Below are 25,534 nucleotides of genomic sequence, written 5' to 3' on the forward strand. Positions count from 1 at the left end.
ATTGACAGGCACTGACTCTGAGGAATTAAATGGACTTACAAGATCTGAGAAACAGTCACTAACCCAATTAAGAAAGTAATGCTAATTGTGTATTTGTTTACTTGGCATGATAGACACAATAATGCCTGTGAGAACTGAAATGCCAAACTCAGTAAGATATTTCTGAAACAAATATTCCTTTATTTCATATACTTTTGTTAAGATACTTAAAATCTATGTGTTAAATTTCAGGAATATCCAACAATTGGACAACTCATTGATAAACTGGTGCAAAATAACGTGTTACTGATCTTTGCTGTAACCCAAGAACAAGTTCACTTGTATGAGGTAAGCAAACATAATTGGGGAAATTCCTTCAGGGAGATTATTTGACATGAAACTTTAACTCTGAGTTTAATACATGGGAGACCATTAGATAATTATTAACACATACCAGATATACTGGACACTGGCAAAGTGGATTCAGATACTGTTTGCAATTTAAATTATAAACACAGAGGTACAGCAAGGAGTCGGGGACAGATACAAACGGAAGGGGAAGGGAGAGTTATAGAAATGAAAAGTTGGAAGACAGTACGAATTAGCATAGTTAAATAGGATTACCTATCTAATGGAAAATCAACCTATCTTTCCTTGGACTTTTCATCTGATGAGGAAAGAGTTAACAGAAGGCAGAGAAAATTATGAGAATGGGAGGAGAATTGACTTAAACTCTGACCTTTACAAATTCAATGTATAGAAAATACACAAATGGAGAGATATAAGTTAAACTATTGAGACATGAAAAGTTGAAAGAAAAAGCTTGCTAAACTGGGCCCCCAAATAATTTCTCCTTTAAAGTATCTGGATTTGCAGTTCAAATGGAAACACCAATGGCAGAAAAGGAATTGTTTCACTAGGTGAGAAAAATGTTCATAAACCACTGCATCCACAGTAAAACACAAACTACAAAATGCAAGTGTTTTTTGTGGTCTCTTTCCAGCCTTAGGAAAACAGTATGCCCAAATGCCATGAACTGGGGTACTAGCAAATGATTTATTCCTAATGCACAGTTTCACTGAGAAGCAGGAACGTGTTTAGTCTGAGTCCTAGAAAAAGTAGAGAAAATAGGCGTCTGTTACATTGCTTGTACCTTCTATGCAGAAGCTTCAAATACTCCTAAATTCAAAGTCTGATCTCCCATTCCTTTGAAAGGACCTCTTAACTTGCTTGATAACTTCACAGAGCTCAGGAAATGCTGAGATTATTTCACAGAGGCTTTGATTAAATGCCACTCACTGCTAAGGACGATGCAGCCAACTTCCAGCAGGTTCTGTAGAAAGGATCCACGAGGAGATCCTATCTTGCATTTTTAATGAGAAGAGGGCTTTGTACACCAGGTGAGACTGCCTTCTGCTGAAAACCAAGGAAGTCCCTTGCAATCAAGCTACATACCCAAGGGCTTTGTTCTACTCAAAGACTATGTGGGTTCACCTGATCTGGGCATTTTCTTAAGGCTTTTTAGTATGCGATACTTGTTTTCAGTGGTTTTAAGTAGTAAAGTTGCAGTAAAAGTTTGTTTTTTGTTTTTTTTTAAACTCCAAATACAATAGTGAGTCTATTCTACCTTTGATTCCTAAAGCTAGAGAGAGGACTCTGGGGGTCACCACACCTTTTCTAAAGTTGAGCTTCTGTTTAGAAAGAGGAAGGGGAATTGCACCATGTTCTTAAAAGGGGGATCTGGGAAACAATTGATAATCATGAGGACAGACCCCCATAATTCACTTTTGTGAGTCTTTAAGACTCACAACTCATTTAAATGCCTCCTCAAGATTGCCATTAAAAAGACCCAGCAAGATGAAAAATAACGGTGGCAAAACAGAATCTGTCGGATTTAAACAGGTTGCATCCACCATTCCCCAGTTGCAAAGGAAATGATCATTTCCAAGGAAAACACCAGATTAGAGCCTGCCTCTAATGTAACAGCAGGACGTTTATTCGCCTGCCTACTAATCTCATTACGAGGTGAATTTATGTTCCATTGTGATCTGCGGTTTTTACCATCTAGGCTCCACTAAATTCAGAAGGACATTTTCAGGGAGCCGTGCAGGGGACAGTCAGCAGCCCATTTTGTGACTCTAACCCTTTCATTATTTTATTTTTATTTTGATGGACTCATCTTTTCCTCTTCAGGTAGCAGGTTGCAGCCTGATCTAGAGATAATGACAGCAACCCTGCACTTCCCTGAAGGCTTCACACAGCATGAAAATGCTGATCTCTTGTTTTATTGATAATGAATACTGAAAATAGACCAATAATGACTTGGGTTGCCTTTCCATTTAAATCTCTTAGAAGGAGCCCTGTGTGTGCAGGAGCCCTGCATGACCTAATGTTTGGATAGCTGTGATAGCAGCAACGTAACTACCAAAGAATCATGGAAAAATAAAACCAGAGATAGGATAAATAAAAGAGCTAAGTGGTTGGGTCTAATGAAAATTCCAGGAGGCAATCTGTTTGCCCTTGTTGTGTTTGGCATAGTTGTGTGCACATACACCCCAGGAAGGGGCTGGGTCAGGTTCAATGGCACCCGTCTTGCAGAAAATAAAGATTTGTGTTGCCTATTCATGGAATGCAGGGGCAAAAATGGCTATTTTTTCGATGATTTGTGTAAGATGCTTTGGACTGCCCAGGTGTGTAGTATCACTGTGCTTTGTGGGAACAGTGATGAGCAAACTGTGGGAAAGTATAGTAAGCAATTCTGTCTTCAGATCAGTATGACTGCAGTGTGCACTCAGACTCCAGCAAACAGATGATTTTGAACAAACTTATTATTATGAATAGTTTTCTGTTTGTCCAATTACAGGGTTCAAAAGATAATGATAGATAATAGACTGAGTAGGTAGTATATTACGTTCTACTGCTAAATACCATTTTGAATCGGGATTCAATTACTCAAGCTTTAAAAAAAATTTTTTTTACCGCCTCTGTTGTTTTCAAATATTTACTGTTAATTTACATCAATTTAGCATCAGGCTACTAAACTCCAACTACCTAATTTGACTAGTCTTTCCTTCCTAATGAGATATTGAGAGAAAAGCAATTAAATTAGCATTTTTGACTACATTGTCAAATCCTGTTATTAATCACGTAGAATTATTTGCAAGACTTTAAAATGTCCCATTATCTTTCAAAACATCTACCTCTGACTGGAGAAGATGAGTTTTATAGTGCTAATTTTCATTATATATAACTATATGACCTGGTATTTATGATGTAATGTTGAAAAAGCAGTTAGAAAGTAAGTAAGATGTATTGGTAAAAGACACTTTCAGTTCACCTACTAATATCTGAGGCCACTAATTGACGTCCTTGTGGTTATTAGGACAGAGTGATGTGTTTAAAGGGCCTTCCCAATGGCTCAGCAGTAAGCAATGCACCTGCAATGCAGATGTGGGTTCAATCCCTGGAAGATTCCCTGGAGAAGGAAATGGTAACCCACTCCGGTATTCTTGCGTGGAGAATCCCATGAACAGAGGAGCCTGGCAGGCTACAGTCCATGTTCAGTTCAGTTCAGTTCAGTTCAGTTCAGTCGCTCAGTCGTGTCCAACTCTGCAACCCTGTGAATCACAGCACGCCAGTCCTCCCTGTCCATCACCAGCTCCCGGAGTTCACTCAGACTCACGTCCATTGAGTCCGTGATGCCATCCAGCCATCTCATCCTCGGTCGTCCCCTTCTCCTCCTGCCCCCAATCCCTCCCAGCATCAGAGTCTTTTCCACCTCTTCGCATGAGGTGGCCAAAGTACTGGAGCTTCAGCTTTAGCATCATTCCTTCCAAAGAAATCCCAGGGTTGATCTCCTTCAGAATGGACTGGTTGGATCTCCTTGCAGTCCAAGGGACTCTCAAGAGTCTTCTCCAACACCACAGTTCAAAAGCATCAATTCTTTGACACTCAGCCTTCTTCATAGTCCAACTCTCACATCCATACATGACCACAGGAAAAACCATAGTCTTGACTAGATGGACTTTAGTCGGCAAAGTAATGTCTCTGCTTTTGAACATACTATCTATGTTGGTCATAACTTTTCTTCCAAGGAGTAAGCGTCTTTTAATTTCATGGCTACAGTCACCATCTGCAGTGATTTTGGAGCCCAGAAAAATAAAGTCTGACACTGTTTCCACTGTTTCCCCATCTATTTCCCATGAAGTGATGGGACTGGATGCCATGATCTTCGTTTTCTGAATGTTGAGCTTTAAGCCAACTTTTTTGCTCTCCTCTTTCACTTTCATCAAGAGACTTTTTAGCTCCTCTTCACTTTCTGCCATAAGGGTGGTGTCATCTGCATATCTGAGGTTATTGATATTTCTCCCGGCAATCTTGATTCCAGCTTGTGCTTCTTCCAGTCCAGCATTTCTCATGATGTACTCTGCATATAATTTAAATAAGCAGGGTGACAATATACAGCCTTGACGTACTCCTTTTCCTATTTGGAACCAGTTCTAACTGTTGCTTCCTGATCTGCATACAGATTTCTCAAGAGGCAGGTTAGGTGGTCTGGTATTCCCATCTCTGTCCATGGGGTGGCAAAGAGTTGGACACGACTGAATGGCTAAGTATACATGACATGTCTAAAGCATGAGAACAGGGACCCAAACAGGTTGTTTTACCACCAAAAGGCCCTTCCCTCTGCAGGTAAAAAAGCCTTCTATAATCAGCTCTGTAAAGAGCAGAATGGATCTTACCCATCTTTCTGTTTAGGCCAATTCTCAATACAAAGTAGATTCTCAGTAAATATTTGTTGAATGAAGTTCTTTTTTAAAAAAACTGCAAAGCAAGCACTTCATATTATCTCAAATAGGGTCAAAATTTCTAAATAGGGATGTGGAGTTTTGTGTGACAAATGTCTGTCAAGGTCAAGGGAACCCCTGTACAAGAGCAGGTGGGAGTGCCTGACCCATCACTGTGGTCATCTGCGGCTCTGGCTATTCTTTCTCCATCCTTCCACTTTGGATCCAGATGGTACCAGAGAGGGGAAGGAACACTCTGTCAGTCTTGGGACCACCTTGTAGAATAAGCTCCAGAGCCTTCTTGTGTGTGTGCTGAGTCACATCAGTCGTGTCTGACTCTGGGATTCCATGGACTGCAGCCCACCAGGCTCCTCTGTCCATGAGATTCTCCAGGCAATAATAGTGGAGTGGGTTGCCATTTTCTTCTCCAGGGGATCTTCCCAACCCAGGAATTGAACTCAAGTCTCTTTATATCTCTTGCATTGGCAGGTGGGTTCTTTACCACTAGTACCACCTGGGAAGCCCCACCCCCATCCCCCAGCTTCTTTACTAGTCTGTGAAAGGAAACCCCCTGAGTGATTAACCACTTGAAAATCACTAATCTAGCAACAAGCATGAAAGGTGCTGCAGTATGCTATGAGCCTGATATTTCAGAAGTATGGCTTTTGAAACATATGCAAGCTTCAGTTTTTCAGGAACCAAAAACCCAGTTTTAATTTCACTCTTTCTTTCTTCTTTTCCCTCATCTTTTGAGTGTTTCACCACAGTAAGGGAGTTGAAAGAAGGCAGAGAAATTAGGGAGGGAGAGAAAACAAAAATTGACCCTTTGCCATTTGTTAGCCTGTTCTATCGTTGTTTGGTTTTATAATATCCTCTGCTGAAAAAGATCGAAACAAATTTACTCCAGTGAAAATCCCTATATCACTAGCCTCAGTTTTAACTAAATAGACTGGACCAGATGACCTCCAGCTTTGGCAGTCAATGACTCTGCACCTGGAGGTAGGGGGATCACCACAAATTCCATTGATTTACACACAGATAAAGGACAGCTAATTGTAACATGGCTAATTTCAGGGAATGGTCTAAAACATTGTTCTTTATCTATCAACCCCATCCTGTAGTGGGGTATTCCAAGTTCATGCTTTTAGTAAAAATATAATCATCTAGGTATTAAAAAGATGATTTTCTGAATTATGAGTTGATAATTTGCTCTTAATTCAAGGGTAATAGAAAGGGTCTTGATTTCTCTTTGTTCAATGGTGCATGCATGCTCGGTCACTTCAGTTGTGTCTGACTCTTTATGACCCTGTGGACTATAGCCTTCCCAGCTCCTCTGTACACGGGATTCTCCAGGCAGGAATACTGGAGTGGGTTACCATGCCCTTCTCCAGGGGATCTTCCCGACCCAAAAACCTAACCCTGGTCTCCTGCATTAGCAGCTGGGTTCTTCATCACTAGCACAACTAGCCCTTGTTTGAAGGTACCTGGGAATAAAGACAAAGGAGAGCCAGTTGCCCACACTTTCCTCATTAATTAACACCCTCTCAGAGAGGGAATATTTGGAAATAAAAACTCATGTCCTTGGATCAGGGTAAATTGGATAGAAGTATTTTACAGACTAATTAATAAGATAGAAACATGAAAAATCATCAGTAGTTACCCCCTAGATTACATAATTTTCTTCTGAAGAGCTCAAAGACTTATAATTCAGAAAACACACACACACACACACACACACACAGAAAAAGAGATACAGATTGAAAACCAAGGTTTTAATGAGATGCCCTCTTAGGTCCATCCATATAGAAATATGGAATTTCATCAATACAAGATCTAAATATATTAAAAGTACACAATACCCAGAATGTCTAACATTGAGAGAACCAACATGCTATTTACCATAGTCATTCATTCATTCATCAAACATCCAGGAGCCAGGCCAGGGCTGGTGACTAGAAAGAAAAAGACACAATGCCCACCTCAAAAAGCCCTATAGAGCATTAACAAACTCATAGCCAATGATTTACCTAAAGAGCACAACATTTTAGAGACCCCCCAAGGGAGAGTTTTTCTGAGGGGGCAGAGTTTCACATCAGTCAATGTTTTTAACTCTTTCCTAGTCACCATTTTTGTTAGGAGGGACAGCAAATTGATTGGCAAACATAAAACGACCTTTGATGTTAAGGGTACCATTGGAACTGAGGGCCAGAGAGTATCAGTAACTATGACCATGAGAATAAATGAGAAGGTTTGCTGAGGGCGTATTAGGTGGCTGCTGTGGGTCACTTTCATGCATTGGAGATGGAAATGGCAACCCACTCCAGTGTTCTTGCCTAGAGAATCCCAGGGATGGGGGAGCCTGGTGGGCTGCCATCTATGGGGTCGCACAGAGTTGGACATGACTGAAGCAACTTAGCAGCAGCAGTGGTTAAGTATTTTAACTCACTTTATTATTTAATCTCCTTTTTACTGCTATGTTCTGTGTGCTGTGCCTTGTCACTCAGTCACATCTAACTCTTTGCAACCCTGTGGACTCTAGCCCACCAGGCTCCTCTCTCCATGGGGATTCTCCAAGCAAGAATATGGAAGTGGGTTGCCATCCCTCCTCCAGAGTATCTTCCCAACCCAGGGATCAAACCCAGGTCTCCCAAATTGCAGGCGGATTCTTTACTGCCTGAGCCACCAGGGAAACCCAAGAATACTAGAGTGGGTAGCCTACCCCTTCTTCAGGGGAACTTCTTGACCCAGGAATCAAATCAGGGTCTCCTGAATTGCAGGTGGATTCTTTACCAGCTGAGCTACCTAGGAAATCCCTTTTTACTCCTATAGTACCCAAAATAATTCAAAAGCAAGTTGCATGTGAGAGCCAGGATTTGAACCCAGAGAATCTGAGTCAGCCCCAACCACTGAGGTAAGTCACAATTGAACCTGGGTTTTTGCAGTGAAAGAGCACACCCATTCCTAGCTATCAGGCCAGGAGAGGAGCAGCCGTTTCCCACAGTAAACAACTTTGAAAGTCACTGAACTGTAAGAGCACAGAGCACAAGGAGACGGCAGAGCATTTCCTGCAAACAGCAGAGATCTTCAAGGCCAGGGAACTTTGGATTTTACTTACTGCTGCTAACTTAGACAAATAGAGCAATCTGCAGATGTGTGGGCTTGAAAACAGAGACACATTTGGATTCTGCCTTGTGTGTTATTTAAGCTCTGAGCAATAAGAATGGATCCCACAGCTAGAGAGTTTATGCCATTGGCCACCCCACCCAAAACACCTAGTCTCTAAGGTGACCACCATCAAGGTCCTGGCCTGATGGGGAAAAGCAGACACATGGTCTGACACAGGCTGTAGGTCTGTTATGACGATACCCTTCAAGTATATGGAAACAGAGTAACGCAATGAACACCCACATACCTACTGGCCAGCCTTCTTCAATCTTGACATTTTGCCACTATATTTGCTTCAGATATCTTACAGAAATAAAACATTCCAGAGGGCTTCCCAGGTTACACAGTGGTAAAGAATCTGCCTGCCAGTGTAGGAGACACAGGAGATGCAGGTTCGATCCCTGGGTCAGGAAGATCCCCTGAAGGAGGAAACAGCAACCCACTGCAGTATTCTTGCCTGGGAAATCCTCTGTCCATGGGATCCATGGGGTCACAAAGAATCAGACAAGACTGGGCCCCTGAGCGCACACATACAAAACATTCCAGACCCAGTTGCTTGCTGTGTAATTACTAACTCTGATGCCACCTCCCTCTTTCCTTCCACAGGACTCTCCAGTATCCTAAACTTAGTGTTTATCATTTCCATGTTTATTTTGAGTACTATTAAAAACATATGTCTACCCGTAACTAATTACATAGTTTGGGCTCACAAGTTAAATTTCATCTATATATTATTTCTACAGTTTGCCTTTCGATTCAGGGTTATGCTTTGGGTTTTTTAATTATGGTAAAACATACACAACATAAAATTTACCTTCTTATGGACTGAGTATGTAGTTCTACGGCATTAAGTACCTTTGCATTGTGATGCTCGTTGTTACTTTTTGAGGCTTATTCGTGGAGACACTAGAAGCTCTTGCTTACTCTGTTCTACCATTTTATATATTCCACTGTGTGTGTTTACTGCAATATGTTCATTTGCAACTGAGGGCTTCAGATCATTTCTAGTCCAGCAATTTACAGCGTTACACTTGCAGCCACAGACACCCTTGCGGGCATGTTCTCTGTTGAGGATGAACCTCTGAAAGTGAAGCCTCTGGGTCACAGGGGAGGGGCATCCTCAACCCTCCTGGGTGTATACAAGTTGTTTTCCAAGTGGTTTATCAGCTACTCTCCTGCCAGCAACATAGGAAGTAGAACTGTTAGTTGCGCAGTCATGTCTGAGTCTTTGTGACCCCATGGATTATAGCCCATCAGGCTCCTCTGTCCATGGGCTTCTCCAGGCAAGAATACTGGATTGGGTTGCTATTGCCTTCCCCAGGGGATCTTCCTAACCCAAGGACAGAACCTGGGTCTCCTGCATTGCAGGCAGATTCTTTACTATCTAAGCCACCAGGGAAAGCCTAACAATGTGGGAGTGTAGGGGGAAAAGAAACAGAAAAAAGAAAAAGACACACATTAAATTACTGGTTTTTTGATGATAAAATTAATATGTTGTTTTTTTAAAAGAAGGGCATAGAGAAAAGCACAATGAAGAAACTAAAGATCACCCATAAACTCACCACTCGGACACAGCTAACCATTCTTGACATTTTAGAATAAGCCCTCTCTTTTGTCTTTACATACATTTACGTGCTTTAACAGAATTGGCATAAGACTGTATACATTATGTTCAAATTTTTAGAATGCATTTGTATATTTACAGTCTTATAAAAATTAGACTGCACTTAGTTGTATCAAACAACTGCTTTTATTAATAAGAATAACATTAGATGAAATAAAGGTAATTCTACAAGATTTTGAATCAGTGACTGCCAGGTTTAAAGGGTGTATGTTTTCAAATAAAAACAAACTTGCTCCCCACCCCTGGCAGCTCCAGAAGGTCCACAGTTACTACACTTTTACCTACAGAATATGTTTTTACATATTCAAATGATTATTGCTGTTGTTCAGTTACTAAGTCATGTCTGACTCTTTGTGACCTCATGGACTACAGCATGCCAGGCTTTCCTGTCCTTCACCTTTTCCCAGAGTTAGCTCAAATTCATGTCCATTGAGTCTGTGAGGCTATCTAACCATCTCATCCTCTGCCCCCTCTTCTACTTTGAATTCAAATGATACTTGGTTACTTCATTGAACATTCATGCAACATCTTCAATAGGAACAGCACATTATTTCTAGTACCTGTTTTCTTATCCCTGAAAGTGCCCTATCAATGAGGACATCTGTGAACAAATTCAGTTTCTTCATAGGCTCGTCTCCAGACTGCCAAGTGCCTACCCTTGGCTGCGTGACTACCCTTCCATTTCTAGGAAGGCCCACAGCATGCAGGAACTCAGTTACCTATCCATCTCCTGTAGCCTTTTCTATAGCTGCAGGTGGCCACCCTGTCTGCTCATGTGCTCAGTGGCTTCAGATGTGTCCAGCTCTTTGTGACTCTATGGACTGTAGACCACCAGGCTCCTCTGTCCATGGAATTTTCCAGGCAAGAACACTGGAGTGAGTTGCCATGCCCTCCTTCAGGGGATTTTCCCGACCCAGGGATCAAACCCATGTCTTCTGCATCTCCTGCACTGCAGGTGGATTCTTTACTGCTGAGCCACCAGAGAAGCCCCTGTGTCTGTGGGGCTGGCCCAAGCTATAGTTACGCTGAAAGGAAGCTCACCCTGGCTTGCATCACCATGCAGATTTTAATTGCACCTGTGTTTTGCGAAGAGTCAGACACGACTGAGCGACTGAACTGACAGAACTGAACTGATACTCTCATGACACAGCCTTTTACACAATTATAGAGGACTTTAAGGCACAAGGGACAAATGAAATTGATATCTCCCAGGCATAAGAAAAGTTTGATAGTATTATATATTTTTAACATTATGGCTGATTATCTGAAACAGCCCAAACTTTGCTACAAAGTGGCCACTATTTGTTACAACATGGTTCAGTGTTTTGTTGCCCTTATAGACTTGAATCTTCAAAATGTAAACAGAAAATTTTTAAAACAGAAAATCTTGTTGAGCTTGAACAGTTTGGACGCATTTTATTTACTAATTCAGGGGTTGGCATACTTTTTCACACATAAAAATACAGGATGTCCAATCAAATTGGAATTTCAAATAAACAACAAATAATTTTTTATGTTTTAGTATGTTCCATGCAATATCTGGGCTACATACTAAAAGTTTTGGAAGAATTACTAAAAGAAAAATGGAGAATTATGTACAGCATTGGGAATAATGGAAGAGAAGAGTGTGGAACCTTACTTCTGTAGGATCTTCAGGGAATATCCTTTTTAAGAAATGATTACAAATAAAGCAGCAACCTGAAGGATTGTGTATACAAGCTCACAACCTGATGTGAGCTGGGGTAGAAGGGGATGGAGTGGGAAAGGTAGGCTAAAGCCAAACTCCTCAGTCTTGAAAGCCAAGGAAAGTAAGCATAGTGTTATTCCATGGGTAGGAGGCATTCGAAAACACCACTTTTGTTGTTGAGCAGAAAATAGATGTCACAGGTATATGTTAGATTGAGAATCCCATATGGATTATGTGTGTACAGTTTTAAAATCATGGCACCTTTAATTTCCAAATTGCAAAAGCACTTCCTGGAAACCTTCTCCTGACAACAAGAATGATATGGACAGGCCATTCTATACCAGGCATTCTTAAACTTTAGCTCTCATTAGAATCACCTAAAAACTTTCTCAAAACCCAAGGTCTGGGCCACACTGCGATCCAATTAAATCAGTATCTTAGGAGACCCAAGCATCAGTATTTTTAAAAGTCTCTCTTGGTATCTCCAGTCACCCAGAGAGTCTGTTAAAATATAGAATTTTATTTAGGAAGTCTGGGCTGGGACTTAAGATTTTGCATTCTTTTGTTTCCTTAAAAAAAATGGCATGTAACTGACATATAACATTATATTAGTTTCAGATGTGTGATATAATTCAGTATTTGTATACACTGCCCACAGGGTTCACCACAATAAGTGTAGTTAACACCTGTCACCATACATAGTTACTAGTTTTTTTTTTTTCTTATGATGGAAAGTTTTTTGTTTTTTAAACTTTCTGTTTTGTATTGGAGTATAGCCAGTTCTGTCAAAAATGAACAGATCTCTGTTCATTTCCAAGGCAAACCATTCAATATCAGAGTACTCCAAGTCTATGCCCCAATGAATAATGCTGAAGAAGCTGAAGTTGAATAGTTCAATGAAGACCTAGGAGACCTTCTAGAACTAACATCCAACATAGATATCCTTTTCATTATAGGGGACTGGGATGCAAAAGTAGGAAGTCAAGAAACACCGGGAGTAACAGGCAAATTTGGCCTTGGAGTACCGAATGAAGCAGGGCAAAGGCTAATAGAGTTTTGCCAAGAGAACGCACTGGTCATAGCAAACACCCTCTTCCAACAACACAAGAGAAGACTCTACACATGGACATCCCCAGATGGTCAACACTGAAAGCAGATTGATTATATTCTTTGCAGCCAAAGATGGAGAAGCTCTATACAGTTAGCAAAAACAAGACCAGGAGCTGACTGTGGCTCAGAGCATGAACTCCTTACTGCCAAATTCAGATTTAAATTGAAGAAAGTAGGGAAAACTACTAGACCACTCAGGTATGACCTAAATCAAATCCCTTACAATTATACAGTGGAAGTGAGAAATAGATTCAAGGGGTTAGATCTGATAGAGTGCGTGATGAACTATGAACAAAGGTTCGTGATATTGTACAGGAGACAGGGATCAAGACCATCCCCAAGAAAAAGAAACGCTGAAGAGCAAAATGGCTGCCTGAGGAGGACTTACAAATAGCTGTGAAGAGAAGCAAAAAGCAAAGGAGAAAAGGAAAAATATACCCATTTGAATGCAGAGTTCTTAAGAATAGCAAGTAGAGATAAGAAAGACTTCCTCACTGATCAGTGCAAAGAAATAGAGGAAAACAATAGAATGTGAAAGGCTAGAGATATCTTCAAGAAAATTAGAGATGCCAAGGGAACATTTCATGCAAGGATAGGCTCAATAAAGGACAGAAATGGTATGGACTTAATATAAGCAGAAGATATTAAGAAGAGGTGGCAAGAATACACATAAGAACTGTACAAGAAAGATCTCCACAACCCAGACAATCATGATGATGTGATCACTCACCTAGAGCCAAACATCCTGGAATGTGAAGTCAAGTGGGCCTTAGGAAGCATCACTACAAAGCTAGTGGAGGTAATGGAATTCCAGTTGAGTTACTTCAAATTCTAAAAGATGATGCTGTGAAAGTGCTGCAATCAATATGCCAGCAAATTTGGGAAACTCAGCAGTGGCCACAGGACTAGAAAAGGTCAGTTTTCATTCCAATCGCAAAGAAAGGCAATGCCAAAGAATGCTCAAACTACTGAACAATTGCACTCGTCTCACGTGCTAGCAAAGTAATGCTCAACATTCTCCGAGCTAGGCTTCAATAACATGTGAACTGTGAACTTCCAGATGTTTAAGCTGGATTTAGAAAAGGCAGAGGAATCAGAGAACAAATTGCCAACATCTGCTGGATCATCAAAAAAGCAAGAGAGTTCCAGAAAAACATCTACTTCTGCTTTATTGAGTATGCCTAAGTCTTTGACTGTGTGGATCACAAACTGTGGAAAATTCTGAAAAAGATAGAATACCAGACTACCTGACCTGCCTCTTGAGAAATCTGTATGCAGATCAGGAAGCAACAGTTAGAACTCAACATGGAATAACTGACTGGTTCCAAATAGGAAAAAGGAGTATGTCAAGGCTGTATATTGTCACCCTGATTATTTAACTTATATGCAGAGTACATCATGAGAAACGCTGGGCTGGAGGAAGCACAAGTTGGAATCAAGACTGCAGGAGAAATATCAATAACCTCAAACATGCAGATGACACCACCCTTATGGCAGAAAGTGAGGATGAACTGAAGAGCCTCTTGATGAAGGTGAAAGAGGAAAGTGAAAAAGTTGGCTTAAAGCTCAACATTCAGAAAACTAAGTTCATGGCATCCGGTCCCATCACTTCATAGCAAACAGATGGGGAAACAGTGGAAACAGTAGCTGACTTTATTTTTCAGGGCTCCAAAATCACTGCAGATGGTGATTGCAGCCATGAAATTCAAAGACGCTTACTACTTGAAAGGAAAGTTATGATGAACCTAGATAGCATATTCAAAAGCAGAGACATTACTTTGCCAACAAAGGTCTGTCTAGTGAAAGTTATGGTTTTTCCAGTAGTCATGTATGGAAGTGAGAGTTGGACTATAAAGAAAGCTGAGCACCAAAGAATTGATGCTTTGGAACTGTGGTGTTGGAGAAGACTCTTGAGAGTCCCTTGGACTGCAAAGAGATCCAACCAGTCCATCCTAAAGGACATCAGTCCTGAATATTCATTGGAAGGACTGATGTTGAGGCTGGAGCTCCAATACTTGGGCCAGCTGATGCGAAGAACTGACTTATTTGAAAAGACCCTGATGCTGGGATAGATTAAAGGCAGGAGGAGAAGGGGACAACAGAGGATGAGATGGCTGGATGGCATCACTGACTTGATGGACGTGGGTCTGAGTAAAGTCCAGGAATTGGTGGTGGACAGGGAGGCCTGGCATGCTGCAGTCCATGGGGTCGCAAAGAGTCAGACATGACTGAGTGAGTGAACCGAACTTATAGCCAATTAACAATGTTGTGATAGTTTTAGGTGAACAGCAAATGGACTCAGCCATACATATACACGTATCTATTTTCCAAACTCCACTCCCATGACGGAACTTTTAACATTTATTCTCTTAGCAACTTTCGAATATGCAATGTGAAATGAAAGTCTTTCAGTCATGTCTGACTCTTTGCAACCCCATTAACTATACAGTCCATGGAATTCTCCAGGCCAGAATACTCAAGTGGGTAGCTATTCCCTTCTCCAGGGGAATCTTCCCAACCCAGGGATCTAACCCAGGTCTCCTACAGTGCAGGAGGATTCTTTACCATCTGAGCCACCAGGGAAACCCCAAGTATGCAATACAGTATTATTAACAATAGTTACCACACCATTTCTTACATCCCATCACTTATTTATTTCATAACTGAATGTTTCTAACTTATGACTCCTTCACCTATTTCACCCACACCCCCTCCTTCTTCCTCTGGCAACCACCAGCCTGTCTCTGAATCTATGACTCTGGCTTTTTTGTTTGTTTTGATTTGATTTATGTGTTTGTTTTAGATTCCATATTTGTAAATGAAATCATATGGTATTTGTCTTTTTCTGACTTGTTTAACTTAGCATAATGCCCTCAAGGTCCATTCATGTAGCAAATGGCAAGCTTCTTTTTTTAAATTGCTGAGTAATATTCCATTGTATATGTACACAACATCTTCTTTATCCATTCATTCACTGATGGGCACTTAGGCTGCCTCCATATCTTAACTATTGTAATAATGCTGCAGTGAATGTGAGGTGCATGTATCTTTTCAAATTAGTGTTTTTATTTTCTTTGGATAAATACCCATAAGTGGAATTGCTAGATCATATGGTAGAAATAACTCCATGCATGTGTGGTCAATCAATCTATGATGAAGGAGGCAAGCGTATGCATTGGGAAAAGGACAGTCTCTTCAATAAATGGTTCTGGGAAAACAGGATGTCCACATATGAAAGAATTAAAGTAGACCATTATCTTCTACTATACACAAAAATTAATTAAAGATGGATGAAAGACTTGAACGTGAAGACCTAAAACTGTAAAACTCCTAGAAGAAAACATAGGCAGTAAGCTACTCTTGAGATTAGTCTTGGCAGTAATCATTTGGACCTGACTTCAAAAGCAAAGGCAACGAAAGCAAAAGTGAACAAGCGGTACTACACCCACTCAAAGGCGTCTACATAGCAATGGAAACCATCAGCAAAATGAAAGGCAACCAAAGAATTGAAGAAAAGTATCTGCAAACCATATTCCTGATAAAGGGTTAATATCTGAAATATATTTTAAAAACTCATGCAATTCAATAGTTTTTTTTAAATCTGATTTTAAAATGGACAGGGGGCTTGAATACATACATTTCCAAAGAAGATATGGCCAACAGGCACATGATAAGATACTCAACATCAGGAAATGCAAATTATCAGGAAAATGCAAATCTAAACAATAATAAGATATTACCTCACACCTGTTAGAAATAGCTAACATTAAAAAGACAAGAAATAAGTATTGGTGAGGAGATGGAGAAAAGGGAACCCCTGTGCACTGTTGGGGAGAATGTAAACTGGTGCAGCCACTATGGAAAAAAATATGGAGTTTTGCCCAAAAGTTTTTTAAGAAATGAGATTTTGCATCTCTCAGAAGCTTCCGATGCTACTGGTCTACCCCAACCCCCCTCTTTGAGGAGAGAGGGCCATTAGGTTTTTAGCAGTCCTCATCTACCCAGACACCTGCTTTCTATTTTTTGGTCCCTTCATTGTGTTCCTACCAGCCATCCTTCAAGTTCTATTACCTGCTTTTTGGTCTGCAAAGCACATAGGCTGCTAGCTACTGAGCCCAACGTGTCTTCCAGCTTTAAAAGAAGCTTTCCAAAGCTTTGGGATTTGCATGTGCAATCCCTCCAAAAAGCAGGCTATCTTATTAAGAGAAGGTCTGAAGTATCCTCAGGAACAAACGCTCAGTGTGCCCCTTTGTTCTCCCCGCCTCCATTCTCCAGTGGCTCTCTGTGCGTGTGTCTGTCTCAGAACAGTCACGCATGGTGGGCCCATTCGTCTCCCCTTATCGCTCTGTGACTGCTGCCTAGCACTCGTTCAGCTGTGCACTGCAGCTTCTCGGCTGACAAGATAATTACATTCCTGGGCAGACAGGGAGAAAGAGTGGGAGTGCTCAAAAGTTCCGAAGCCAACTACCTAGTCATTGCTGGTGCAGACTTCAAGATCAAGCACCTGATCTAATTAGCACACCCCCATCCCTGCCCGCCAGATTGTGGAAAGCTGACAATTAAAAGCCTAAAGGCAAACCAGGTATCGTGCAACTCAGAGATAGACATTCACGCTACCTTGTGCCAGAATGAATTACATATTCTTTTTGGAATCTTGGGTGTCCTAGTAACATGGTCGAGCCTCAGGGTAAACTTTTGCATAATACTGGGAGCCCTGTGTTTATAACAGAAAAATAAAATCTCACAAGAATGAAAGACCTCTTGGGAAGAAATCCTTCTGATTACCTTCAGAAGGCCTTATTTCAGTCAAACCAGCTGGCCCCTAGCTCTGGGAGAAGCACCTGCCTGACAAAAGCAAGCCTCCATCCACAAAGAGCTGTTTTCCTTTGACCAGATAAATAGCGCAATACAGTCTACAGGGAAAAAACATGTTTTTTGCCTCTATGGTTTCATGACTTCCTACATTTCTTTCAAGATGTAGCCTTCAATTTGAAAGCGATTACAGCCACAACCCTTTCTCTTCCTTTCCCTCTACTTTGAGCAAGAAAGTGTTCTATAATCTCTAAGCCCATATATATATATATATATATATATATATATATATGTACCAGCCATTATTGTCTTAACTTTCTAATGAGACAGCCCCTTCATGGCGGTTGGCATTTGCACAGTGAGCAAGGGGAGCCAAGCGAGCAATGGCTTTGAAGTCAAGATCCGTTTCTACCATGTATTAGTTCTGTGACCAGGCAAGGTACCCACTTCTCCAGCTAAAATGAAGGCTTAAAATCTTCAAAGTTAAAGAAATAAAAAGAGCCCTAGCAGAATGTTATGGGTTGAATTAGGCCCTATCCCCAACTCCCAAAATATGTTAAAGTCCTAATATCTAGTACCTCAATGTGACCTTGTTTGGAAATAGGGCCTTGTGGGTGTAATTAGTTAAGATGAGGCTATACCTGAGCAGGATGGATCCAGTAAGACTGGTGATCTTAGAGAGACGCAGAAGAGCAAGCACCAAGAGACGATGGAGGCCGATTTGGAGTAACAATCTACAAGCCAAGGAAAGCCATGAACTATCAACAACCACCAGGAGCTAGAAAGAGGCAAGGATAAGATTCTCCCCAACTGGTTACAGGGGCAGCATGAGGCACTTACTCTCAGACATCTGGCCTCTAGAACTGTGGAACAATTTTTGTTTGTTGTAAGTCACCAAGTTAGTGCTACTTAGTGACAGCAGCCCCAGGAAGCGAATGCATCCAGCTAATTTAGACTTATTCATTAACTTCTGGCTCACCAATGATGTCTCTAGACCAGGAGAACCATTTCCAGGCACATACTGTCAGTGGTCTGGTCAAGAGAGCTAACTCCAGGGCAGAGCATGACAGGTGGGTCTAACTTGACTACTTCCTGGCTGGTTGACCTTGGCCAAGTTAACTAAACTCTCTGGGCCTCACTATCTTGGTATGATAATGGATACTATTGCAGCTAATAATGGTATCCAAGTACAGTAATAGAGCTTCTGTGGAAATCTAAATAGACGACACTGTCAGGTAGGAACGTCAAGGCCACTTATTCTATCTCAGATCATAGTAGTTCAGTGGATCAGGCAAATTCTGGTTCCTTTATCCCCCCCAGCACTGTATGCTCATCACTCCAGACCAGTGAGCCATGTGGATGGAACTGAGGAGACAAACAATAGGATCCCCTCCTCAGCGCTCCTGCAACTTCCCTGAGGCCCATCCAGAGTCCTCAAAACAACAGAGTCTCCAGGAGTCTTGAGTTTCTGAGGATGCAGGCGCCAAAAAGCAGGAGGTGCTTGGAGATGTCAGGAAGCTAGCTAGGACCGCCCCATCGTTTCACGAGGCCCCCTGAATTGGTAACTACAGCTCAGGGGGACTCCGTCCTGAAACCAACTCCTGTGAAAGGTGTGAGGTTAACAAGCAAGTCAGGCTGTTCTGTGAATGCTGAGGAGTTTGCCCAGTGTACCCCTCCCTTAGGCCCACCCCCCCAGGCAGAAGGAATCCTGGTAGGAGCTAATTATTCCCTGTGACCAACACCCGAAAGGTCTGAGACTACTTGAGAATTACTGGCATTTTCTCCAGTTTAGGTGACATCTTGCTTCCCAGGCGGCGCCAGTGGTATAGAACCTGCCTGCCAATGCAGGAGACATGAAAGGTGCCAAATTCGATCCCTGGGTCGCGAAGATCACTTGGAGGGGAGCAGGGCAACCCGCTCCAGTATTCTTGTGTGAGAAATCCCATGGACAGAGGAGCCTGGCGGGCTATGGCTCATAGGGTCACAAAGAGTCAGATGCGACTGAAGTGACTTAGCATGCATGCGTTGATGACCACCGAGAAGCATCATCTTGACAAGAGAATGTTCACCTCTCTGCGCGTTTTCTCATCTCACAACAGCCGTATACTGTGGGTTTGTTTCTGCTGTGTGGATGTACCTAAGAGCAGAACTGCTAGGTCAAGTTCAGCCATAGTAACTACTGCCAGTTTCCAAAGTGATGGCACCCGTTTAGGCTCCTGTGGGAAGCACGTGCGGGCACTGTCACTTTTTTCAGTTGTAGCCATTGTGGTGCGTGCACCCTGGCATCTCATTGTGGTTTCCATTTGTAGGCAGATGCTGTACCCACTGAGCCACCAGGGAAGCCCCCATTTATATTTATCTAATGATTAATGATACTGAACACTTTTCACATATTCTTTTGCCTCTTACACACACACACACATATATATATTATATATATATATTTTGTTGTTGTTGTTTGTTTGTTTAAACTAAAAGAAGTCTTTTCCTTGCTGGTGTATAGGAGTTGTTTGGACATTCTGGTACCAAATCAGATTCATGTGTTATAGATACTTTCTCCCACTCAGCGGTTTCTTCTCATTCCCGTAAAGGCATCTTTTCAGAGCAGAAATTCTTTAATTTATTTATCTTTTCATTTATGCTTTGGTGTAGGGCATGAAGTTATCTCCCCTGACTTCTATCTATAGTGAGAAAAGTCAAAACACTGGGTAGGCTTTTAGAGGAGGAGTAATGAGCTGATGGCTCAGATGGTAAAGAATCTGCCTGCAATGCAAGAGATGTGGGTTTGATCCCTGGATCAGGAAGATCCCTTAGAGAAAGGATTGGCAACCCACTCCAGTATTCTTGCCTGGAAAATCCCATGGAGAGAGGAGCCTGGTGGGCCACAGTCCATAGGGTCACAAAGAGCGACTAACACTGTTGCATTCTTTTTTTTTTTTTTTTCACAATGACTGGGAGGTAGTTACTACAAGGGAGGATTCTAGGGGCTGATTGTGTTCTATTTCTTGATCTTGGTAGTTACACTTGCTTGTTTACTTTTTAACTATTCAGTGAACTATATACTTATTCCTTGTATGTTGTGTATATATTATACTGCTACTAAAGTTGTGAGAGAAGGAGAGAGAAAATGTACAACAGAGATTTTGCACAAACAGAAAATGCACGAACAGAAAGAGATTTTAAGATAATGACCAAAAAAAAATACAGTGAAAGACTAGAGAAAATATTTGTAAACAGTATATATAAGCTCATAGATTCTTAATCTTATAAGCCGACCTTGTAATAAATATATTTTAGCAGGAAAACATTTAGTAGGTATAGTTAAAGAATGAGAACAGTGGCGTTGGTTAATCCTATAATGTTGAAAATAAACAGGGCTGAGTGTAAAATCCCTCTGTATTAATGAGGCTCCACAGAAAGAGTTAAGCAAGCCTGAAGAGAAGCAGCAGGTTGCTCTAAATATTTGTTTTACAAATTCTTTTTTTAAATGCTACTAGCAGATAGATGGCAAGTTGACTTCTGGCTTCTCATTCTCTGCTATGTGCACGCTAAGCCACTTTAGTCGTGTCCGATTCTTTGCGACCCCATGGACTGTAGCCTGCCAGGCTCCTCTGTCCATGGGATTCTCCAGGCAAGAATACTGGAGTGGGTTGCCATGACTTCCTCCAGGGGATCTTCCTGACCCAGGAATTGAACCTGCATGTCTTCTGCCTCCTACATTGGCAGAGGGTTCACTAGCACCAGTGGGGAAGCCCCCTTCCTCCGCTAAGGAATATTACAGTGTGGTCTGTACAAAATGGTGCAGATGAGTCTGAGGTGGTGAGGAACCCAGGACACAAGAGCAGAAATGTCACAAGAGAAGGATAAACAGGTCCAGGAGAGTCACCACCAAAGGCAAAAACCCATCACGATGTCCAGCAAGGATAGCGCTAATAATAAACCATATCGAAGAATAGAGCCAGGCTCTGAACCTGAAGATGAGCGTTAACCCAACAGGAAGTGCCATCAAAGCGGTAGCGGCAGTCCCTTCGGGAGCCGCCTCTCCCAAGGAGAGGACAGCAAGAGAGCGTCAAAAGCAGCCAAGGGGCAGCCAAGTCCTCAGCCCAAGTCTCCGAGGAGAATAACAACCCGATGGCCTATCCATGGTGACCTGGGGCAGCAGGTGTGTGGATCTGTGGATCTGTGGTTCCTCTGCCCTCGGGCAACCAAGAGACCGCACCTGATGGCCAGTTCTGGCAGTCAGACACCCAGAGGCCCTGAACTTAAAGACGCTCTCTGAGAGTATCCTGATCTGTGCAGGTGTGAACTCAGGCACGGTCCTCTGAAGGCTTTGATGCCTGCCAGCTAAATCACCCTTTGTCCTTGTCTTATCCTCTACCCTTGACAGACAGGCGATTTCCAGGGAGCAAATGGAGACTGTTGGACAAAAAAATTTTTTTCTGAGATGGGGGCAAAGTAAGCCAAAAAGAAAAAAGTAGGGCTTGATGAAGGAAGTCAAGAAAATGAAGGTGAGCAGAAAAAGCCAACCTTGCAAACACGAGTGAGGAAAGCAACCTCAGGAACTCGTGGGTGGCATGGTGGTGAGGAAGGGGGGGAAATCCATAGTTGGGGAAATCCATAGTTAGGGAAATCCATGGACAGATAACAGGGATCACAAGCCCAGGAAATCAGGCCCAAGCAGAGAAGTCTGCTTATCTAATCAGCTCATACAACCTTGTGTTTTCAGAGTTTACCATTTCTAATATCCAAGAGTTCTCTTTCCCAATCACACTGCTATAATTTTTCACATCCAGGCATGCAAAGTCACCCTTTTTCTAACATTAAACATGTTTAATCAGGACAATTTATAATAGCACTTTAGAGTCTTAGTAAAAGAGAGGCATTTGACACATGATATTTACAGTAATCATAATACTACAAGATTTAAAGTGTAATTTTTTTTACAGTGTTAGATCAGAAAGCCAAATTGCCCACATCCTTAGTTAGTTATTTGCACTGCTTTTACAGGGAATCAGCATCCAGAAATTAATTAATAGTCTTCCTCTCCACAATGATCAGTGTCATGCCTGGGTACTACTAGCTGCCAACTCCTTTGTACCCTCGCTCTGGTGGCAATCAGCAAATGGTATTAACGTTAAACCACTTGTCCTAACAGCCAAAGGTCAAATGTCATCCACAGGCAGGATCATAATTATGCTTTAGGGAGTGGATGGATTTGGCTTTGTTAACCAAGAATTAACTCCAAATCTGGAGGCCACTTGAACTAGTGCTTCTAGAAAATATTCATTATATATTGGCCTTGGGGCTGCCAGGACATTTTTCAAGGATAACAGCTTCATGCAGAGCTAAAGGCCTTGGAATTCTTTGTCAAATGGCTCTAAACCTTTCTTTGACAAGCTCTAAAGATTCCCTCCACCTTCTCTTCTGGGACCAGTCAAATTTACACACATTCCAGCTCCACTTGAGTGAAATCCAAGTTCCCATTTAGGTATTTTCTGCTAACCACAGTTCTCATGCTTCATGGCCCTTTTGACATGTGTTTATTTGAAAAGATAAGTTGATGAACCAGTGCCTTCCTCATATTTGACAAGTTCTACCTGACTTGGGGAAACCAAAGGGGGCCCCATTCAACAAGCAGTGATGGAGAGACCCAACGTACCTGGATGATTACCCACAGCCGCCTCAATAATAAAATGCAGATCAAAACAGACGGACAACTGATACTCTTTGAAGAGTTCAGATTTCCATCCACTTCAAACTTAAACACAATCACAAATGGTGAAATTAGTAGGACATGACAAAACCCACAAATTAAAACCAAAGCTCATTTTCCTGTATACATGGAGTAGAAGGTTTGGATTTAACCTGGGTGCCCACCTCTAGTGGGGGACCTCCCACCACTCCTTGGTGTTCCAACATCAGCTTGGCTTCATTTGTTCCTCTCTTTGATTCCCTTTGTCTTGATTGATTTATTTAGCATCATGATTATAATTAATAATAAAAATTAATGTAATTTGTGCTCAGTTACTTCAGTTGTGTCTGACTCTTTGTGACCCTATGGACTACATAGCCCACCAGGCTTCTCCATCCATGGGATTTTCCAGGCAAGAATACTGGCATGGGTTGCCATGCCCTCCTCCAGGGGATCTTCTTAATCCAGGAATCAAACCCATGTCTTCTGTGTCTTCTGCATTGCACCAGATTCTTTACTGCTGAGCCACTGGGGAAGCCCCAATTCTAATTTAGTTTAGTGCATTTTTAAAACTACTTAAATGAGGTAAGGTGTTACTATGTTTGAACCATAGGAAATGCCCTAAATTCTTCACTCAAAGCTTATTTCTCTTTTTTCCCTACAATTATAATAAATTCAGTCATTTAATTTCACAGCACACAAATACTTTAGAAGAGAACAGCTGACAAAATGAGTGATTGTTTCTTCTTGATGTAGCACAGCATATTAAGCCTACTTAATAGATATTGCTGAATGCAATAGTAAATGAATGAATAACTTGGTAGGCGAGTGATACCTTACAGCTTAACAAGAAGACAGAAACTATTTAAAAACAAAAGAAACAAAAGCACAGAGAGTGGGGTCCATTTGTTAAGGGTGTGATCCATCTCTAAATTTTAGAAGTCTTTGATGATTATAGAATTATAGTTAATATTATGACTAGTTAGTCAAGAAAAATGTCAAGGTATGCTTGAATGTCTTGATTTAAGAAGACAGAAGTCTGTCCTATATATTTTAAGAAAATTTTTGTTTGAAAACAGTTTTAAAGCAGAAACTTAAGGAAGGGACAATTTTCAGCAGTCTAGAAAATTGCTTTCTTTGCAATGCTTCACTCCTTAGCCATGTTTGATACCTGAAGGGTTGAACTAATACAGTGAATTCTCCTCTGGTGGGAACGACATCTCAGGGGAAGGAATGTACATGGAGAATGCAGATGGTTTAGAGCTAAGTGCTGATTCACACAATCCTCACGAGTGAGGAGCGATTCCAACCCACTCCCGTACGGTGCTGACATCCCTAAGGGAGTACTCATTACTGCTAGGAAAGGAGGAGTTAACAGCAAGCATTCAAACAATTCACTCCTTTGCTCTACCGACAACTGACAATGACTGACAAGGAAGACCTCTGGGCTGATTGACCTGAGGGGTGGTCTGATGGCAGTGAGGGACTCAAGTGACCCCAACCTTAGTTTCTGCAATGCTACAGAAAAAAAAAAAGGAAGACAGTTCCTGGTAGTGAGCTCAGAGCCCAACCTTAGTTTCTGCAATGCTACAGAAAAAAAAAAAAAGGAAGACAGTTCCTGGCAGTGAGCTCAGAGCTTTTTAGAAAAAGGATGTTCCCCAAATCAAAAACATTATATACATGTTATTTCTATTTGGGACTTAACTCCTGTTGTGATGTCAATTACAGCCCTAGACTAAGGCCACCACAGACATTAGATTTCCCCGGCAGCAGCTCTGGCCATTCATTTCCTGCTTGAGCTCGGGAAGCAGCACGAGGCACAACTAGTTTCAGGACAAACACCGTTTATTATCAGGAACCTGTTTCTCCCGGCCAGTTAAATAGAGGTGATCTCAACCATAGGTTGAACCCCACGCTTAATGCTTCTCAGTTACAGTGAGCAAAGATTGACTTATTTTGTTTGTTTGTTTACAGAATTATGCAAAACTCATTCCTGGAGCTACAGTAGGGGTACTTCAGAAGGACTCTGGAAACATTCTCCAGCTGATCATCTCAGCTTATGAAGTATGATATTTTACTGTTGGGGTCTTTTTGCATTTATTTGATGTTTAAAAACTACGTTTTAGGCGGTTAAATGCACTCTCCTTTGTTGGTAGAGATAGTTGGTAGAAAATCTCTCTGCATTAATGCAGCAAAATGTAAATTTTGTTCACTTTATTTGCAGATATTTTTCCCAGAAGGTGGGGCAGAAGGTAGAAAACTCATAAACCTGATCATAAAGTTAAGGTTGTTTTTATAGTAATAACCAACAGCAGCATTGTCACCTGCAGAATTTTAATTCTACTGAAAAGGCTTCATGAGTCATACAATTAAGCTTTCCTCTTCTCTGCCTAAAAAAAAAAAAATTGTTTAAATTGCCAATGAATAACAGCTATGAGAACTAACTCCACAGGCTTAATGAGACTCCATCATAACTCAGGGGAAAACACAGCAAAGCACATCAGGAACACTGCTTTGTAGATTCCCTGCTTTGAGGAATCAGGGAAATTTTCCATTAGTGTTATATTGTATACATACATTTTTAACTTTCTTTCTTTTTTTGCCTTGTCTTTGTAAATTAGTGCCCGAGGACAGAATTCTTCCCTTAAAATAAGATACATACCTACAGTGTCGCTCTG

At 41.5% G+C, this 25,534-nt stretch overlaps 1 protein-coding gene across 1 annotated transcript in view; it reads left to right on the top strand.

Annotated features, from left to right (window-relative positions):
- The window catches only part of ITGB6 (integrin subunit beta 6), an 82,324-nt gene that overhangs the window by 21,276 nt on the left and 35,514 nt on the right, over positions 1 to 25,534 (top strand). The window contains exons 7-8 of the mRNA XM_068967756.1: positions 232 to 327; positions 24,831 to 24,920. Of these exons, the coding sequence (XP_068823857.1) occupies positions 232 to 327; positions 24,831 to 24,920 (186 nt within the window). The remainder of the gene's footprint in view (positions 1 to 231; positions 328 to 24,830; positions 24,921 to 25,534) is intronic.

The sequence above is a fragment of the Capricornis sumatraensis genome, chromosome 3 (assembly GCF_032405125.1).
Source record: "Capricornis sumatraensis isolate serow.1 chromosome 3, serow.2, whole genome shotgun sequence".
In the NCBI taxonomy this organism is placed as follows: domain Eukaryota; kingdom Metazoa; phylum Chordata; class Mammalia; order Artiodactyla; family Bovidae; genus Capricornis; species Capricornis sumatraensis.